This window comes from Takifugu flavidus, chromosome 12, assembly GCF_003711565.1.
Source record: "Takifugu flavidus isolate HTHZ2018 chromosome 12, ASM371156v2, whole genome shotgun sequence".
NCBI lineage: Eukaryota > Metazoa > Chordata > Actinopteri > Tetraodontiformes > Tetraodontidae > Takifugu > Takifugu flavidus.
In genome coordinates, this window is record NC_079531.1 from 5,113,141 (window position 1) to 5,130,218 (window position 17,078).

The 17,078-nt window shown below is 49.2% G+C and overlaps 2 protein-coding genes across 9 annotated transcripts; both read right to left on the reverse strand.

Moving 5' to 3' along the window:
* Window positions 1-4,037: 4,037 nt before the first annotated feature.
* Window positions 4,038-10,857, reverse strand: LOC130534537 (multidrug and toxin extrusion protein 1-like). 7 transcript variants are annotated; one of them, XM_057048726.1, is made up of 17 exons: window positions 8,463-8,662; window positions 6,986-7,087; window positions 6,830-6,898; window positions 6,611-6,759; window positions 6,495-6,537; window positions 6,357-6,401; window positions 6,150-6,247; window positions 5,976-6,073; window positions 5,784-5,897; window positions 5,637-5,704; window positions 5,453-5,561; window positions 5,291-5,366; window positions 5,148-5,217; window positions 4,927-5,059; window positions 4,760-4,854; window positions 4,657-4,690; window positions 4,038-4,515 (listed from the first exon to the last, which is right to left on the reverse strand). In XM_057048726.1, exons 1-17 carry the CDS (start codon window positions 8,589-8,591, stop codon window positions 4,334-4,336), a joined length of 1,614 nt encoding a protein of 537 aa, XP_056904706.1. In that variant the 5' UTR covers window positions 8,592-8,662; the 3' UTR covers window positions 4,038-4,333. The 7 variants fall into 7 exon arrangements, with proteins under 7 accessions (XP_056904706.1, XP_056904705.1, XP_056904708.1 ...); XM_057048725.1 differs by having other exon boundaries at window positions 4,038-4,530; window positions 8,463-8,659; XM_057048728.1 differs by adding an exon at window positions 7,486-8,306 and having other exon boundaries at window positions 4,038-4,530; window positions 5,453-5,704; window positions 8,371-8,655.
* Window positions 10,858-13,181: 2,324 nt separating this feature from the next.
* On the reverse strand, window positions 13,182-16,959 carry LOC130534535 (multidrug and toxin extrusion protein 1-like). Of its 2 annotated transcripts, XM_057048720.1 has the most exons (17): window positions 16,756-16,956; window positions 16,107-16,208; window positions 15,951-16,019; window positions 15,733-15,881; window positions 15,617-15,659; window positions 15,479-15,523; window positions 15,272-15,369; window positions 15,098-15,195; window positions 14,899-15,012; window positions 14,752-14,819; window positions 14,568-14,676; window positions 14,406-14,481; window positions 14,263-14,332; window positions 14,042-14,174; window positions 13,874-13,968; window positions 13,771-13,804; window positions 13,182-13,645 (listed from the first exon to the last, which is right to left on the reverse strand). In XM_057048720.1, exons 1-17 carry the CDS (start codon window positions 16,882-16,884, stop codon window positions 13,449-13,451), a joined length of 1,629 nt encoding a protein of 542 aa, XP_056904700.1. In that variant the 5' UTR covers window positions 16,885-16,956; the 3' UTR covers window positions 13,182-13,448. The 2 variants fall into 2 exon arrangements, with proteins under 2 accessions (XP_056904700.1, XP_056904698.1); XM_057048718.1 differs by having other exon boundaries at window positions 14,568-14,819; window positions 16,756-16,959.
* Between the last annotated feature and the right edge of the window lie 119 nt (window positions 16,960-17,078).

The following is a 17,078-nucleotide window of genomic DNA, read 5'->3' on the forward strand; positions in this document are numbered from 1 at the left end:
TAAAATGTACAATGAATGCTACAGTGTGCAATTTGCATTTTTGATGATAAATATCTAATAATAACTATTAGGAAATAATTACTTTTACTGTTAAATAGATTTAGACAGATATTCATGCCACTTCCTGAAAACAAAAATCTAATTTTTTCAGAATTTCTCTAGAAAATGCTCAGCTGATAGAAATAATATGCTAAAAGAAAGAGAGAGAGAGAGAGAAAGTGACATGAAATATTAAAATAATCAGGGCACACAATAAGATTTTTAAAAATTGGGGTTGGAAAACCAGATGGAAACTAAAGAACAACCCAACCTTAGTGCACGAACACTGTGTGGAAAGCAGCTAATCCTCCACCTTATTGGCCCCGCTTGATGCTCCACATCCTCCTGCCTGAGGGGAGAGAAAGGAAGGGTGAACGTGCAGGGTGGGGGGTGTCTTTGGTGATACCGGTGGCCTTTTGCCTGCATCTAATTGTGCAGATGTCTGTGGTAGGTGGGAGGCTGGTCCCCACAAGCCTTTGTTCAGCCTTTTCCTACCCCCCATAAGCCCAGCACAGAACAGATGCACCTTTGGACCTTCTTAACCAGGCAGGAAAGGTTGTAGATCCTTCGTGCCCCTCCACACACTCTGGGGGGGTCATTGGTGCATGGAAAAGCAACCCTGAATTTTCTGGGCGCGTGTGAGTTTGAACCTTTGTGCCTGCAGCCAGGTCTCTGCGTGCCTGCGAGTGGCTCCATGCACGTTCATGTATGTCAGGTCACTGTTGTTGTTATGGCAGCTCAGCCTTTGCTGCAAAGAGCAAAAAGAAAAGGCCTTCTGTCCTCTCAGGAATCTTTCAGAGCTAACCTGTTGACTCCTGCTCTGAGTTTAACATGATCCCCGGAACACTCGCTGTGACCATCTCTGCACACCAGCAGGAGCCGAGCGTATCAGACAGGCTGCACATTGTGCTCACATGTAACCGATACAGAAAAGGTGGAATCTGTTGTTGCTTGAGAAAGCCTTCGCATCCATGAAAAACCCACCATTTAAGCGGGTAGGCACGCATGTGTCTCTGTTCTTGCCTACTTGACAATGAGGAGCTTTACAATCCCCTGAGTTCAGCTGAGGTCCTGTGCAGGCATTTGCAGGAGGAGGCAGCTGGGCTCAGTCTGAAACTGACACCAATGCACACCAGCATGGATACCAGCGCACTCCAATTGGGTAATAAGTGGGTGGTGGACTGGCAGCAAAGAGAAAGCCACTGTAATGACACAAATGCCTCCTTCCTCCTTATTTAGACTAAAAGATCACAGTGATCTGAAATGCCATTTCCAAACAACTGCTTGTTACCCTCTTTAAAACCTTCTGACATTTTAATTGTCCCACAGACCTGGAGTTAACCTGTCTACCACAAGCTCTTTAAACCTGGATTTGGAGATGTTTTAAGATCTGTCGTGCTCTGTCTGGGGGATGGCGGTCAGTCCGGTTCAAGTCAGGTCTCTGGTTGGGCCACTAGAGGACAGAGTTGTCTCTGGGAAGGGCCTGTGAGGAAGAAGGGCCTGGGGACCTGGGAACAGGCTCTCGTATCTCCGGGGCTGAAGTTGCCGAGGTAGTCAAAAAACTCCTCGGTGGCAAGGCCCCGGGGGTGGATGAGATCCGCCCGGAGTACCTTAAGGCTCTGGATGTTGTAGGGCTGTTGTGGTTGACTCGACTCTGCAACATTGCATGGACATTGGGGGCGGTGCCGCTGGATTGGCAGACCGGGGTGGTAGTCCCTCTTTTTAAGAAGGGGGACCGGAGGGTGTGTTCCAACTATAGGGGGATCACACTTCTCAGCCTCCCTGGTAAGGTCTATTCAGGGGTACTGGAGAGGAGGTTCCGCCGGATAGTTGAACCTCAGATTCAGGAGGAGCAATGTGGTTTTCGTCCTGGGCGTGGAACGGTGGACCAGCTCTACACCCTCAGCAGGGTCTTTGAGGGTGCATGTGAGTTTGCCCAACCAGTCCACATGTGTTTTGTGGACTTGGAGAAGGCATTCGACCGTGTCCCTCGGGGGGTCCTATGGGGGGAGAATGGGGTGCCGGGCCCCCTGATATGGGTCGTCCACTCCCTGTACGATCGGTGTCAGAGTTTTGGCCACATTACTGGCAGTAAGTCGAACTCGTTTCCAGTGAGGGTTGGTCTCCGCCAGGGCTGCCCTTTGTCACCAATTCTGTTCATAACTTTTATGGACAGAATTTCTAGGTGCAGTCATGGTGTTGAGGGGGTCTGGTTTGGTGACCTCAGGATCGAGTCTCTGCTCTTTGCAGATGATGTGGTCCTGTTGGCGTCATCAGCCTGTGACCTCCAACGATCACTGGATCGGTTCGCCGCCGCATGTAAAGCAGCTGGGAGGAGAATCAGCACCTCCAAATCTGAGGCCATGGTACTCAACTGGAAAAAGGTGGCATGCCTTCTCCGGGTCAAGGAGGATATCCTGCCCCAAGTGGAGGAGTTCAAGTACCTCGGGGTCTTGTTCACAAGTGAGGGGAGAATGGAGCAGGAGATCGACAGGCGGATTGCTGCGGCGTCCGCAGTAATGCGGACTCTGCACCAGTCTGTTGTGGTGAAGAGAGAGCTGAGCCAAAAGGTGAAGCTCTCGATTTACCGGTCGATCTTCATTACTGCCCTCACCTATGGTCATGAGCTTTGGGTAATGACCGAATGAACAAGATCACAGGTACAAGCGCCTGAAATGAGCTTCCTCCGTAGGGTGGCTGGGCTCTCCCTTAGAGATAGGGTGAGAAACTCTGCCATCTGGGAGAAGCTCGGAGTAGAGCCGGTGCTCCTCCGCATTGAGAGGAGCCAGATGAGGTGGCTTGGGCATCTAGTTAGGATGCCCCCTGTACACCTCCCTGGTGAGGTGTTCAGGGCATGTCCCTCCGTTAGGAGGCCCCCGGGAAGACCCAGGACACATTGCAGAGACGATGTCTCTCGACTGGCCTGGGAACGCCTGGGGATCCCTCCGGATGAGCTGGAAGAAGTAACTGGGGAGAAGGAAGTCTGGGCCTCTCTGCTTAGTGGTTGGGTGGTGTCTTTGGTGATACCGGTGGCCTTTTGCCTGCATCCAATTGTGTAGATGTCTGTGGTAGGTGGCAGGCTGCTCCCCACAAGCCTTTGTTCAGCCTTTTCCTACCCCCCTTAAGCCCAGCACACAACAGATGCACCTTTGGACCTTCCTAAACCCACCATTTAAGCGGGTAGGCACGCATGTGTCTCTGTTCTTGCCTACTTGACAATGACGAGCTTTACAATCCCCTGAGTTCAGCTGAGGTCCTGTGCAGGCATTTGCAGGAGGAGGCAGCTGGGCTCAGTCTGAAACTGACACAAATGCCTCCTTCCTCCTTATTTAGACTAAAAGATCACAGTGATCTGAAATGCCATTTCCAAACAACTGCTTGTTACCCTCTTTAAAACCTTCTGACATTTTAATTGTCCCACAGACCTGGAGTTAACCTGTCTACCACAAGCTCTTTAAACCTGGATTTGGAGATGTTTTAAGATCTGTCGTGCTCTGTCTGGGGGATGGCGGTCAGTCCGGTTCAAGTCAGGTCTCTGGTTGGGCCACTAGAGGACAGAGTTGTCTCTGGGAAGGGCCTGGTTTGTCAGAGGTCCTGAGGTTTTTATATTACCGACAAGACTATATGTGCATTGACTGCATATCTCTTTGTTTCAGTGTAAGTAAAAAGGCCCGACAACTATGCCTGAAATGCCTGTTTCCACTGATAAAGGCAGGGAAATAGATACAGCAATGTAATGTGAAAGCAAAAGCACATAACCTAATTAACCAATGGCCAAAGTTTTCCCTCCTTTTTTCGTCCAGAATCAACACAATTTCCTGCCTCCTGCAGGCTCCAGACAATAAACGGATGTCTTGCTCTCTCTATAGGTTGGTGTGGGGAATCACAGGAGTGGAACCAACCGGCTGTTTTGTTTATGCTCCTTGTATAATGCATGATTTGAATGTAATTGATGATATTCTCTATATTCCAGAGAGCAAAATAACTGAGCCTGATGGTTACAATGTCTCAATTCCCCATGGCAGCTTTATTCAATTATTATTAAGTTTCACATTCATTCAACGAGTTACATTCGGGAACACAAATTGCCGGGAAGACAAATCGCCATGATGGCATTGCAGTGACTAGGGGTGGACAGATGACACTTGGCCACTACAGGGCTGATTCTGTGGTGGTGGACTCTCTTATGTCCTTGTCAGATGAGGAGATGAGTTTTTGTTATTTTCTCATCTTGCCAGAGACCAAGATTTGGTGGGATGTGCCTCATTCGAGACCATCAAAGCACTCTCCATCTTCAGGTAATGAGTTTCATTATGGTCAGGTTTAAAACGATCCCAAAAGCCAGGATTAAGAGCATTAAAGCCAGAACCAGGCCCCTCCGCAGGACAAGAGACCTGTGGGACATCTGCTCCCGGTTTGGCATCAATGCTGCTTCTTCAGTCTCATCCAGATCCTGCGAGTCTTCAGAGTCATCCACTTTGGATGACATCACTTTTTTGAAGCAAAATTATAAATATTGTGAGCTTTTTTTCTTTAAAACAAAGATATAATTAATTTGTACTTTGTAAATGACCCCTGATAAGCATGAAACAGCTTTAGTCGTTCAGATTTTCTTACTTGGTTCTGTGACGTTTCCCACTCTGATCTGAGCCTGGAAGAACGTGTCTTACTTTTAAATTCTATTTTTTAAAAAACATATTCTCAATTTTCCCAAACTAACCTCTTCTGTAATTTTCTTCCAGTTCAGCCTCAACAGGTAGGACATCAGAAAGGAAGTCTGCAGGAACATGCAGGTGAGCAAACCTATCCACAACCCTGGAGGAGACGCAGAGGACGTTTGTGGGGGGAGTCGAGTCGGGGACACAAGGGTTAAAAAAACCATCTCACCCGTGATTCCCAACTTGGCTGCAAACATCAGTGACGTCCCCATGGGTAAACCAAGTCCGTAAAATCCCAAAATGTTGCAAATGGCTCCAACTTTCTGTTTACCTGCTCCTCTCATGATGCCCCCAACGGTGGCCTGGCCACACAAGCATCAGAGAGATGCTGTTGGCCTCGACGGAAACAACAAATATTCTAACAATAACTGCAGTTATCTGGTTGCTCACCGATATGGCATCAAAGATGATAAAGGGAGGGTAAAAACCGACGACCTCAGCAACCCTTTTCCTGATTTGCCTGGGGGGAGGAAGAATGCTAAAACTCAGCTTTAATCATCTCCAGAGCGCACCGTCGGGGGGGCTGTACTCACTCGTCATTTGTAAACAAGTAAGCGATGTAGTCCTTGGAGGCCCCGATGACTGTCGCCAAACATATGGAGATTGAGACTGAGGCAGAAAGTAGAATAAAATGAAGAAATGAAGCTCCCGCACTGACGAACGAACGGCCATGGCCCATTGTGAAGCGCACCCACCAGCACACAGCGTGGCAGATTTTGCCGACAGCCTGGCCTGCTCGGTGTTTTTGGACCCCAATGAGTTTCCCACTCGGATGTTGCCGGCAATGCTGAAACCTAAAGGAAACTGATGAGATTGGAGCGTTAAAGTCTGCCTGTTACTGCCTGTGGCGCAGGAAAAACTCGCACGAGGGAAAATTACCATGACGGCTATGTTGGCTAGTTGAAATATGACCGACTGAGCTCCAAGTTCCACCTCATTTATGAGCCCTGTTGGTGATAAGAGAGGTGTCATTTCAGGCAGGCATCTTTTTAAAAACACAAAGAGGACATGGGGGGAGGAGGGTACCTGCCAGAAAGCCCCCAATCTCATAAGTCCACATCTCGATGCACATCATGGCCATACTAGGGATGGCCAAGTTGACGTAGGAGCCCCAGTCCTGGAGGCAAGCTTTGGACCAGCCTTGGTGGGAGGGGGTCAATCAATCCAGACTTTTTGACTCATCATCACCCACATTCCCTGGTGAATCTGCATGCTCACCTGCCCAGGTGGCCTTGTGAAGACCCTTCCAAATAATGTAACAAAAGAGGATCGTCGCCAGCGAGGCCTGGGAGAGGGCGTTGGCGATGGCAGAACCCCTGCAAAACAGAATTTACCAAAGATCGGCCAGGTGAGTCGAACCGCGGTGCTGCGAGTGAACCTGCAGATACTCACGCCAAGCCCATGTTTAACAGGAATATGAAAATGTAGTTGAGGAGAGCATTGATGAGGTTGACCACAAGTCCTGTGATGACCTCAGGCCAAATGATGCCCTGAGAAAGGGAAACGCTGTTACTCTTGAAGTTGATGCACGGTATTAAAATCAACAGCAGAGTATTTACTCCTTGGTTGATCTATTTGCCCGTTAATGGTCCCAGTTACCTGGTTTTGCAGGTACTTTGTTTGCAAAGAATACATGAAAGTAGCCTGGAGTAAAGATGGGGAAAAAAGCAGCAGTAAAGCACCTGTAGGACAGTCCACACAGGGAATATCAGTACTCAGACATTTGACTGTACTCACAGGAAGCGCCGGCATGAAGATCTTCACGTACAACTGAGCCATCCTGAGGAGAACATCATCAACACAGGGGGGAAATGCATTTAAGAAAGAAAGGACGCGTTGCCGTGGCAACTGACCTGGCCACCTCCGGTTCTTGTTTGACCGCCAGCAGAATGACCTCTGTGTTGACGAGGATGGCCCAGCAGGGGCAACAGGCCAGCAGGAGGATGAGCACGCCCCGCTGCAGAATGGTGCCCACCCTCTGCAAGTTACAGCTCCCGAACGTCTGAAACCACAGCGGTTCCATTGTTTCAGAAACCCGGGGAAGCTTTTTAGACTTCGGTTTGAAACCCTACCTGAGATATCAGCGTGTCGCAGGCCGACGACAGACCGAAGCCAACCGATATACCTGTGACGCTGATTACCTGCCAATACAGAATACAACCCGTACGTGCATAAACACAACCTGACAGAAAACACCAACTTATCCCTGGTGTCTTGATTCTACTCACTGATATGGCCAAAGACACCGACGCCAGTTCCACCCTCCCCAGGTGGCCACAGAACACAGTGCTGACCAATCCCAATGACAAACTCATGAGCTGGCCAATAGTCTGTGGGGAGGTAAACAAGTTATCAGTGGCAGGAGCAGATAGGGAGCAGTTTATTGGTTGTCCTGCTGCAATTTTCTAAGAACTGGCACATTTGCTACATCGTATTGATACCATAATGTCACTTTGTTGGTCAGTCTGCTGACTCATTCAGGCACATAGGCTGTGGAGAAGGCTCTCTGGCGACCTTTAGCGTTGCCAATGGTTACCAATGGTGACCGTGGTGCCCCTACTCCCAAACTAAGTTGACATCACCACCTCTAACATCATTTATGACTTTTGATTTTACAGCTGAATCCACCACAATCTTTATCAACACAAGCAAAGGTAGGCAAACGCCTCGGGACAGTCAGTTATAACTGTTCAGTGCGTTTTAATGTTAAAGTAGTACAAATATGTACCAAAGCATGGGGGAGGGAAATGCCATCTCCTTTATCTGGTGTGTTGTGTTTTTAGATTTACGAGTTGATCATACCCATAGCACATTACACCTCAGTGACTTGCGGTCTGACCAAAAAAAGAAAAAATTAAGTGTACATGAATAAATATTAATATTTCCCTCTGATATGTATTGAAAATGCATTTGGAGTATGACTACACATTTGCGCCATTTTATTGAGTAAAAAATGCCGAATTTGAGTTTTTCCGATCAAATCCAGGGCAGAAACCCCGGGTGAGGCAGGGGCGAATTGTGCCTCACATCTGACTGCATGATCCAATCCGAACTGGGTTGCATGATGTGTGCCAGTTTTTGTTCCTGAGCATATCGCTAATGTGAACTTTACAGAAATAGTTGTTATACACCATGACTTTCTGGAGTCTCTTATGCATGTGTGAGAGAACTATTCCTGCTGATCGCATAATAAAGTGCAGAGAAGTCAGCAGGTGATTCAGGCAGCACTCTGCCTCAACTCAAGGGTGCGTACGCAAGCTTGAAGCACCAGAATTTAAAGTTTGAAAAATAACAGAATTTTTTACTGTTGGTCAAAATTAAATTTGTGCGGCACACATCTCTGCACTTTAATTTGTTTACAGTATATATGAATTTCTTGAAACACAAGATGGGTGCTCTATTCATAGCTATAAAATAAAGTTATTTATTGGACAAATATGTTCCTGTGTGTTTGTTGTGTTGGTTTGTGAGTGTAATTGAAAGAATGCTGATGAGATATGAAGCAGTATCAGTAGTTTTATGCTGTTGGAAAAATGGTGAAATAAGATGCTTATTTCAATTCTTACAATCGTAAATCTGACTCTTGAGGACTCTTGCCTCACCAGCCATGAACCTCACCGCACGTCACTGATTACACCTTCAACTCGTGTCACTGTCAGCAGGAAAGTCGAGGATTTCATGTTTGAATTTATCAATCTTACTCACGGCTGGTGCGGCCAGTCTGAACAGTTCTTTGAATTCTTGCTTGAAACCAACCGGCAGAAAGTTGCGCATCAGCTTTATGAGAAAACAGTCCTTCCACAAAGGAGGTAAGGCGGCGGAATAAGTCGTCATCGGTTAAACGTCGGGTTCCGTGTCCAGCTAGCAACTTCAAGCTCAACCTCGGACTGAGAATGAACAGACGGAATCACCTCTTACCTTTAAAAGAGTCACGTGTAGCGGCGGGGCGTCATTCACAGCTGGAGCTTTTGTCACACTCAATTCGTTCTTTTCTCCCAAATTGCGGTCAATGTAAGTTGTCATCCAACCAGCAGATGGGGACAATTCGCATTAAATAATTATCAATGTCTTTAGAACCACGTTCTTCGCGACAAATTCTTTAAAATCAAACACGGGGGGCTTTAACTTAATACTACCGTGTTAACCCCTCCTGGGCTACCATCTTATCGTGGTGGAGGGGTTTGCGTGTCCCAATGATCCTAGGAGCTCCGTTGTCTGGGGCTTTATGCCTGTGGTAGGGCCACCCATGGCAAACCGGTCCTAGGTGAGGGACCAGACAAAGCGTAGCCCAGGACCCCCTAATGACGAGAAGCAATATTGGTTCCAAGTTTCCCTTGCCTGGATGCAGGTCACCGGGGCCCCCTCCTGGAGCCAGGCCTCGGGGCGGGGCACGTTGGCGAGCACCTGGTGGCCGGACCTCTGCCCATGGAGTCCGAAGAGGCAACATGGGACGCTCTTCCTGTGGGCTCACCACCTGCAGGAGGGGCCAAGGGAGGCGGGTGCATTGTGTGTTGGGTAGCGGCCGAAGGCAGGGACCTTGGCGGTCTGATCCCCGGCTGCAGAAACTGGTTCTAGGGACATGGAATGTCACCTCTCTGATGGGAAAGGAGCCTGAGCTGATGCGTGAGGTTGAGGTGTTCCGACTAGATATAGTCGGCCTCACCTCAACGCATAGCAAGGGCTCTGGAACCAGTCTTCTCGGGAGGGGTTGGACTCTCTACCACTCTGGAGTTGCCGATGGTGAGGCGACGGGCAGGGGTGGCAATTCTCGTTGCTTCCCAGCTCAGTGCCTGTATATTGGAGTTTACCCCGGTGGATGAGAGGGTAGCCTCCCTTTGCCTTCGAATGGGGGGACGGATCCTGACTGTTGTTTGTGCTTATGGCCCAAACATCACCCTTTTTGGAGTCCTTAGAGGGAGTGCTGGAGAGTGCTCCTTCTGGGGGCTCCCTCGTCCTCCTGGGTGACTTCAATGCTCACGTTGACAATGACAGTGTGACCTGGAGAGGTGTGATTGGGAAGAACGGCCCCCCTGATCTGAACCCGAGTGGTGTTTTGTTATTGGACTTCTGTGCTCGTCTCAGATTGTCCATAACAAACACCTTGTTCGGGCATAAAGGCGTCCACATGTGCACTTGGCACCAGGACGCTTAGGTTGCAGATCGATGATCGACTTTGTGGTCGTGTCATCGGATTTGCGACCGCATGTTCTGGACACCCGGGTGAAGAGAGGGGCAGAGCTGTCAACTGATCACCACCTGGTGGTGAGTTTTCTCCGATGGTGGGGAAGGATGCCGGGCAGACCCAAACGTGTTGTGAGGGTCTGCTGGGAACACCTGGCAGAGTCTCCTGTCAGATGGAGCTTCAACTCACACCTCCAGGAGAGCTTTGACCGTGTCCCGGGGGAGGTGGGGGACATTGAGTCCGAGTGGACCATGTTCCGTGCCTCCATTGTTGAAGAAGCTGACCGGTGCTGTGGCCGCAAGGTGGTTGGTGCCTGTCGTGGCGGCAATGCCCGAACCTGCTGGTGGACACCAGCGGTGAAGGATGCCGTCAGGCTGAAGAAGGAGTCGTATCGGGCCTTACTGACCTGTGGGACTCCTGAGGCAGTAGATAGGTACCGGCAGGCCAAGCGGAGTTCAGCTACAGCGGTTACCGAGGCAAAGACCCGGGCATGGGAAGAGTTCGGTGAGGCCATGGAGAACGACTTCCGGATGGCTTCGAAAAGGTTATGGACCACCATCCAGCGTCTGAGGAAGGGGAAGCTGTGCACTGTCAACACTGTGTATAGTTGCGATGGTGTGCTGCTGACCTCAACTTGGGATGTTGTGGATCGGTGGAAGGAATACTTCGAGGACCTCCTTAATCCCACCAACGCGCCTTCCAGTGAGGAAGAAGGGCCTGGGGACCTGGGAACAGGCTCTCGTATCTCCGGGGCTGAAGTTGCCGAGGTAGTCAAAAAACTCCTCGTTGGCAAGGCCCCGGGGGTGGATGAGATCCGCCCGGAGTACCTTAAGGCTCTGGATGTTGTAGGGCTGTTGTGGTTGACTCGACTCTGCAACATTGCGTGGACATTGGGGGCGGTGCCGCTGGATTGGCAGACCGGGGTGGTAGTCCCTCTTTTTAAGAAGGGGGACCGGAAGGTGTGTTCCAACTATAGGGGGATCACACACTTCTCAGCCTCCCTGGTAAGGTCTATTCAGGGGTACTGGAGAGGAGGTTCCGCCGGATAGTTGAACCTCGGATTCAGGAGGAGCAATGTGGTTTTCATCCTGGGCGTGGAACGGTGGACCAGCTCTACACCCTCAGCAGGGTCTTTGAGGGTGCATGTGAGTTTGCCCAACCAGTCCACATGTGTTTTGTGGACTTGGAGAAGGCATTCGACCGTGTCCCTCGGGGGGTCCTATGGGGGGAGAATGGGGTGCCGGGCCCCCTGATATGGGTCGTCCACTCCCTGTACGATCGGTGTCAGAATTTTGGCCACATTACTGGCAGTAAGTCGAACTCGTTTCCAGTGAGGGTTGGTCTCCGCCAGGGCTGCCCTTTGTCACCAATTCTGTTCATAACTTTTATGGACAGAATTTCTAGGTGCAGTCATGGTGTTGAGGGGGTCTGGTTTGGTGACCTCAGGATCGAGTCTCTGCTCTTTGCAGATGATGTGGTCCTGTTGGCGTCATCAGCCTGTGACCTCCAACGATCACTGGATCGGTTCGCCGCCGCATGTAAAGCAGCTGGGAGGAGAATCAGCACCTCCAAATCTGAGGCCATGGTACTCAACTGGAAAAAGGTGGCGTGCCTTCTCCGGGTCAAGGAGGATATCCTGCCCCAAGTGGAGGAGTTCAAGTACCTCGGGGTCTTGTTCACAAGTGAGGGGAGAATGGAGCAGGAGATCGACAGGCGGATTGCTGCGGCGTCCGCAGTAATGCGGACTCTGCACCAGTCTGTTGTGGTGAAGAGAGAGCTGAGCCAAAAGGTGAAGCTCTCGATTTACCGGTCGATCTTCATTACTGCCCTCACCTATGGTCATGAGCTTTGGGTAATGACCGAATGAACAAGATCACAGGTACAAGCGCCTGAAATGAGCTTCCTCCGTAGGGTGGCTGGGCTCTCCCTTAGAGATAGGGTGAGAAACTCTGCCATCTGGGAGAAGCTCGGAGTAGAGCCGGTGCTCCTCCGCATTGAGAGGAGCCAGATGAGGTGGCTTGGGCATCTAGTTAGGATGCCCCCTGTACACCTCCCTGGTGAGGTGTTCAGGGCATGTCCCTCCGTTAGGAGGCCCCCGGGAAGACCCAGGACACATTGCAGAGACGATGTCTCTCGACTGGCCTGGGAACGCCTGGGGATCCCTCCGGATGAGCTGGAAGAAGTAACTGGGGAGAAGGAAGTCTGGGCCTCTCTGCTTAGTGGTTGGGTGGTGTCTTTGGTGATACCGGTGGCCTTTTGCCTGCATCCAATTGTGTAGATGTCTGTGGTAGGTGGCAGGCTGCTCCCCACAAGCCTTTGTTCAGCCTTTTCCTACCCCCCTTAAGCCCAGCACACAACAGATGCACCTTTGGACCTTCTTAAACCCACCATTTAAGCGGGTAGGCACGCATGGAGCTGGGCTCAGTCTGAAACTGACACCTATGCACACCAGCATGGATACCAGCGCACTCCAATTGGGTAATAAGTGGGTGGTGGTGTGGATGGCAGCAAGAGAAAGCCAATGTAATGACACAAATGCCTCCTTCCTCCTTATTTAGACTAAAAGATCACAGTGATCTGAAATGCCATTTCCAAACAACTGCTTGTTACCCTCTTTAAAACCTTGTGACATTTTAAATGTCCCGCAGACCTGGGGTTAACCTGTCTGCCACAAGCTCTTTAAACCTGGATTTGGAGATGTTTTAAGATCTGTCGTGCTCTGTCTGGGGGATGGCGGTCAGTCCAGTTCAAGTCAGGTCTCTGGTTGGGCCACTAGAGGACAGAGTTGTCTCTGGGACACTCCTGGTTTGTCAGAGGTCCTGAGGTTTTTATATTACCGACAAGACTATATGTGCATTGACTGCATATCTCTTTGTTTCAGTGTAAGTAAAAAGGCCCGACAACTACGCCTGAAATGCCCGTTTCCACTGATAAAGGCAGGGAAATAGATACAGCAATGTAATGTGAAAGCAAAAGCACATCACCCAATTTCCCAATGGCCAAAGTTTTCCCTCCTTTTTTCGTCCAGAATCAACACACTTTCCTGCCTCCTGCAGGCTCCAGACAATAAACGGATGTCTTGCTCTCTCTATAGGTCGGTGTATGGAATCACAGGAGTGGAACCAACCGGCTGTTTAGTTTATGCTCCTTGTATAATGCATGATTTGAATGTAATTGATGATATTCTCTATATTCCAGAGACAATTTATGGCAAAATAACCGAGCCTGATGGTTACAATGTCTCAATTCTACCATGGCAGCTTTATTTAATTATTATTAAGTTTCACATTTATTCAACAAGTTACATTTGGGAACACAAATTGCCATGGTGGCATGGCAGTGACTCGGGGTGGACATATGACACTTGGCCACCACAGGGCTGATTCTGTGGTGGTGGACTCTCTCATGTCCTTGTCAGATGAGGAGACGAGGTTTTCTTTCCCATCTTGCCAGAGACCAAGATTTGGTGGGATGTGCCTCATTTGAGACCATCAAAGCACTCTCCATCTTCAGGTAATGAGTTTCATTATGGTCAAGTTTAAAATGATCCCAAAAGCCAGGATTAAGAGCATTAAAGCCACAACCAGGCCCCTCCGCAGGACCAGAGACCTGTGGGACATCTGCTCCTGGTTTGGCGTCAATGCTGCTTCTTCAGTCTCATCCAGATCCTGCGACTCTTTAGAGTCATCCACTTTTGATGACATCACTTTTTTGAAGCAAAATATAAATATTGTGAGCTTTTTTTCTTTAAAACAAAGATATAATTCATTTGTACTTTGTAAGTGACCCCTGATAAGCATGAAACAGCTTTAGTCGTTCAGATTTTCTTACTTGGTTCTGTGACGTTTCCCACTCTGATCTGAGCCTGGAAGAAAGTGTCTTACTTTTAAATTCCATTTAAAAAAAAACATATTCTCAATTTTCCCAAACTAACCTCTTCTGTAATTTTCTTCCAGTTCAGCCTCAACATATAGGACATCAGAAAGGAAGTCTGCAGGAACATGCAGGTGAGCAAACCTATCCACAACCCTGGAGGAGACGCAGAGGACGTTTGTGGGGGGAGTCGACTCGGGGACACAAGGGTTAAAAAAAAACATCTCACCCGTGATTCCCAACTTGGCTGCAAACATCAGTGACGTCCCCATGGGTAAACCAAGTCCGTAATATCCCAAAATGTTGCAAATGGCTCCAACTTTCTGTTTACCTGCTCCTCTCATGATGCCCCCAACGGTGGCCTGACCACACAAGCACCAGAGAGATGCTGTTGGCCTCGACGGAAACAACAACTATTCTAACAATAACTGCCGTTATCTGGTCGCTCACCGATATGGCATCGAAGATGATAAAGGGAGGGTAAAAACTGACGACCTCAGCAACCCTTTTCCTGATTTGCCTGGGGGAAGGAAGAATGCTAAAACTCAGCCTTAATTGCCTCCAGAGCGCACCGTCGGGGGGGCTGTACTCACTCGTCATTTGTAAACAAGTAAGCGATGTAGTCCTTGGAGGCCCCGATGACCGTCGCCAAACATATGGAGATTGAGACTGAGGCAGAAAGTAGAATAAAATGAAGAAATGAAGCTCCCGCACTGACGAACGAACGGCCATGGCCCATTGTGAAGCGCACCCACCAGCACACAGCGTGGCAGATTTCGCCGACAGCCTGGCCTGCTCAGTGTTTTTGGCCCCCAATGAGTTTCCCACTCGGATGTTGCCGGCAATGCTGAAACCTAAAGGAAACTGATGAGATTGGAGCGTTAAAGCCTGCCTGTTACTGCCTGTGGCACAGGAAAAACTCGCACGAGGGGAAATTACCACGATGGCTATGTTGGCTAGTTGAAATATGACCGACTGAGCTCCAAGTTCCACCTCGTTTATGATCCCTGTTGGTGATAAGAGAGGCGTCATTTCATGCAGGCATCTTTTTAAAAACACAAAGAGGACATGGGGGGAGGGAGGTACCTGCCAGAAAGCCCCCAATCTCATAGGTCCACGACTCAACGCACATCATGGCCATACTGGAGATGGCCAAGTTGACGTAAGAGCCCCAGTCCTGGAGGCAAGCTTTGGACCAGCCTTGGTGGGAGGGGGTCAATCAATCCAGACTTTGTGACTCTTTAATCATCATCACCCACATTCCCTGGTGAATCTGCATGCTCACCTGCCCAGGTGGCCTTGTGAAGACCCTTCCAAATAATGTAACAATAGAGGATCATAGCCAGCGACGCCTGGGAGAGGGCGTTGGCGATGGCAGAACCCCTGCAAAACACAATTTACCAAAGATCGGCCAGGTGAGTCAAACCGCCGTGCTGCGAGTGAACCTGCAGATACTCACTCCAAGCCCATGTTTAACAGGAATATGAAAATGTAGTTGAGGAGAGCATTGATGAGGTTCACCACAAGTCCTGTGATGACCCCAGGCCAAATGATACCCTGAGAAAGGGAAACGCTGTTACTCTTGAAGCTGATGCACGGTATTAAAATCAACAGCAGAGTATTTGCTCCTTGGTTGATCTATTTGCCCGTTAATAGTCCCAGTTACCTGGTTTTGCAGGTACTTTGTTTGCAAAGAATACATGAAAGTAGCCTGGAGTAAAGATGGGGAAAAGAGCAGCAGTAAATCACCTGTAGGACAGTCCACACAGGGAATATCAGTACTCAGACATTTGACTGTACTCACAGGAAGCGCCGGCATGAAGATCTTCACATACAACTGAGCCATCCTGAGGAGAACATCATTAACACAGGGGGGAAATGCATTTATGAAAGAAAGGACGCGTTGCCGCGGCAACTGACCTGGCCACCTCCGGTTCTTGTTTGACCGCCAGCAGAATGACCTCTGTGTTGACGAGGATGGCCCAGCAGGGGCAACAGGCCAGCAGGAGGATGAGCACGCCCCGCTGCAGAATGGTGCCCACCCTCTGCAAGTTACAGCTCCCAAACGTCTGAAACCACAGCGGTTCCTTGTTTCGGAAACCCGGGGAAGCTTTTTAGACTTCGGTTTGAAACCCTACCTGAGATATCAACGTGTCGCAGGCCGATGACAGACCGAAGCCAACCGATATACCCGTGACATTGATTACCTGCCAATACAGAATAAAACCCGTACGTGCATGAACACAACCTGACAGAAAACACCAACTTATCCCTGGTGCCTTGGTTCTACTCACTGATATGGCCAAAGACACCGACGCCAGTTCCACCCTCCCCAGGTGGCCACAGAACACAGTGCTGACCAATCCCAATGACAAACTCATGAGCTGGCCAATAGTCTGTGGGGAGGCGAACAAGTTATCAGTGGCAGGAGCAGATAGGGAGCAGTTTATTGGTTGTCCTGTTGCAATTTTCTAAGAACTGGCACATTTGCTACATCGTATAGATACCATAATGTCACTTTGTTGGTCAGTCTGCTGACTCATTCAGGCACATAGGCTCTGGAGAAGGCTCTCTGGCGACCTTTAGCGTTGCAAATGGTTACAAATGGTGACCCTGGTGCCCCTACTCCCAAACTTAGTTGACATCACCACCTCTAACATCATTTATGACTTGATTTTACAGCTGAATCATCCACAATCTTCATCAACACAAGCAAAGGTTGGCAAACGCCTCGGGACAGTCAGTTATAATAAATGTTCGAAGCGTTTTAATGTTAAAGGAGTACAAAAGCATGGGGGAGGGAAATGCCATCTCCTTTATCTGGCCTATTGTATTTTTAGATTTACGAGTTGATTGCACCCATAGCACTTTACAACTCCAACTCGTGTCACTGTCAGCAGGAAAGTCGAGGATTTCATGTTTGAACTTATCAATTTTACTCACGGCTGGTGCGGCCAGTCTGAACAGTTCTTTGAATTCTTGCTTGAAACCAACCGGCAGAAAGTTGCGCATCAACTTGATGAGAAAACAGTCCTTCCACGAAGTTGGTAAGGCGGTGGAATAAGTCGCCATCGGTTAAACGTCGGGTTCCGTGTCCAGCTGACGACTTCAAGCTCAACGTCGGACTGAGAATGAACAGACAGAATCACCTCTTACCTTAACAACAGTCACGTGGGGTGGCGGGGCGTCAAACAGTTTGAGTCACAGCGAAATATGTTGTTTGTGTAACCATAAGGACGCGAAATAACTGAATCCCTTTATTAACC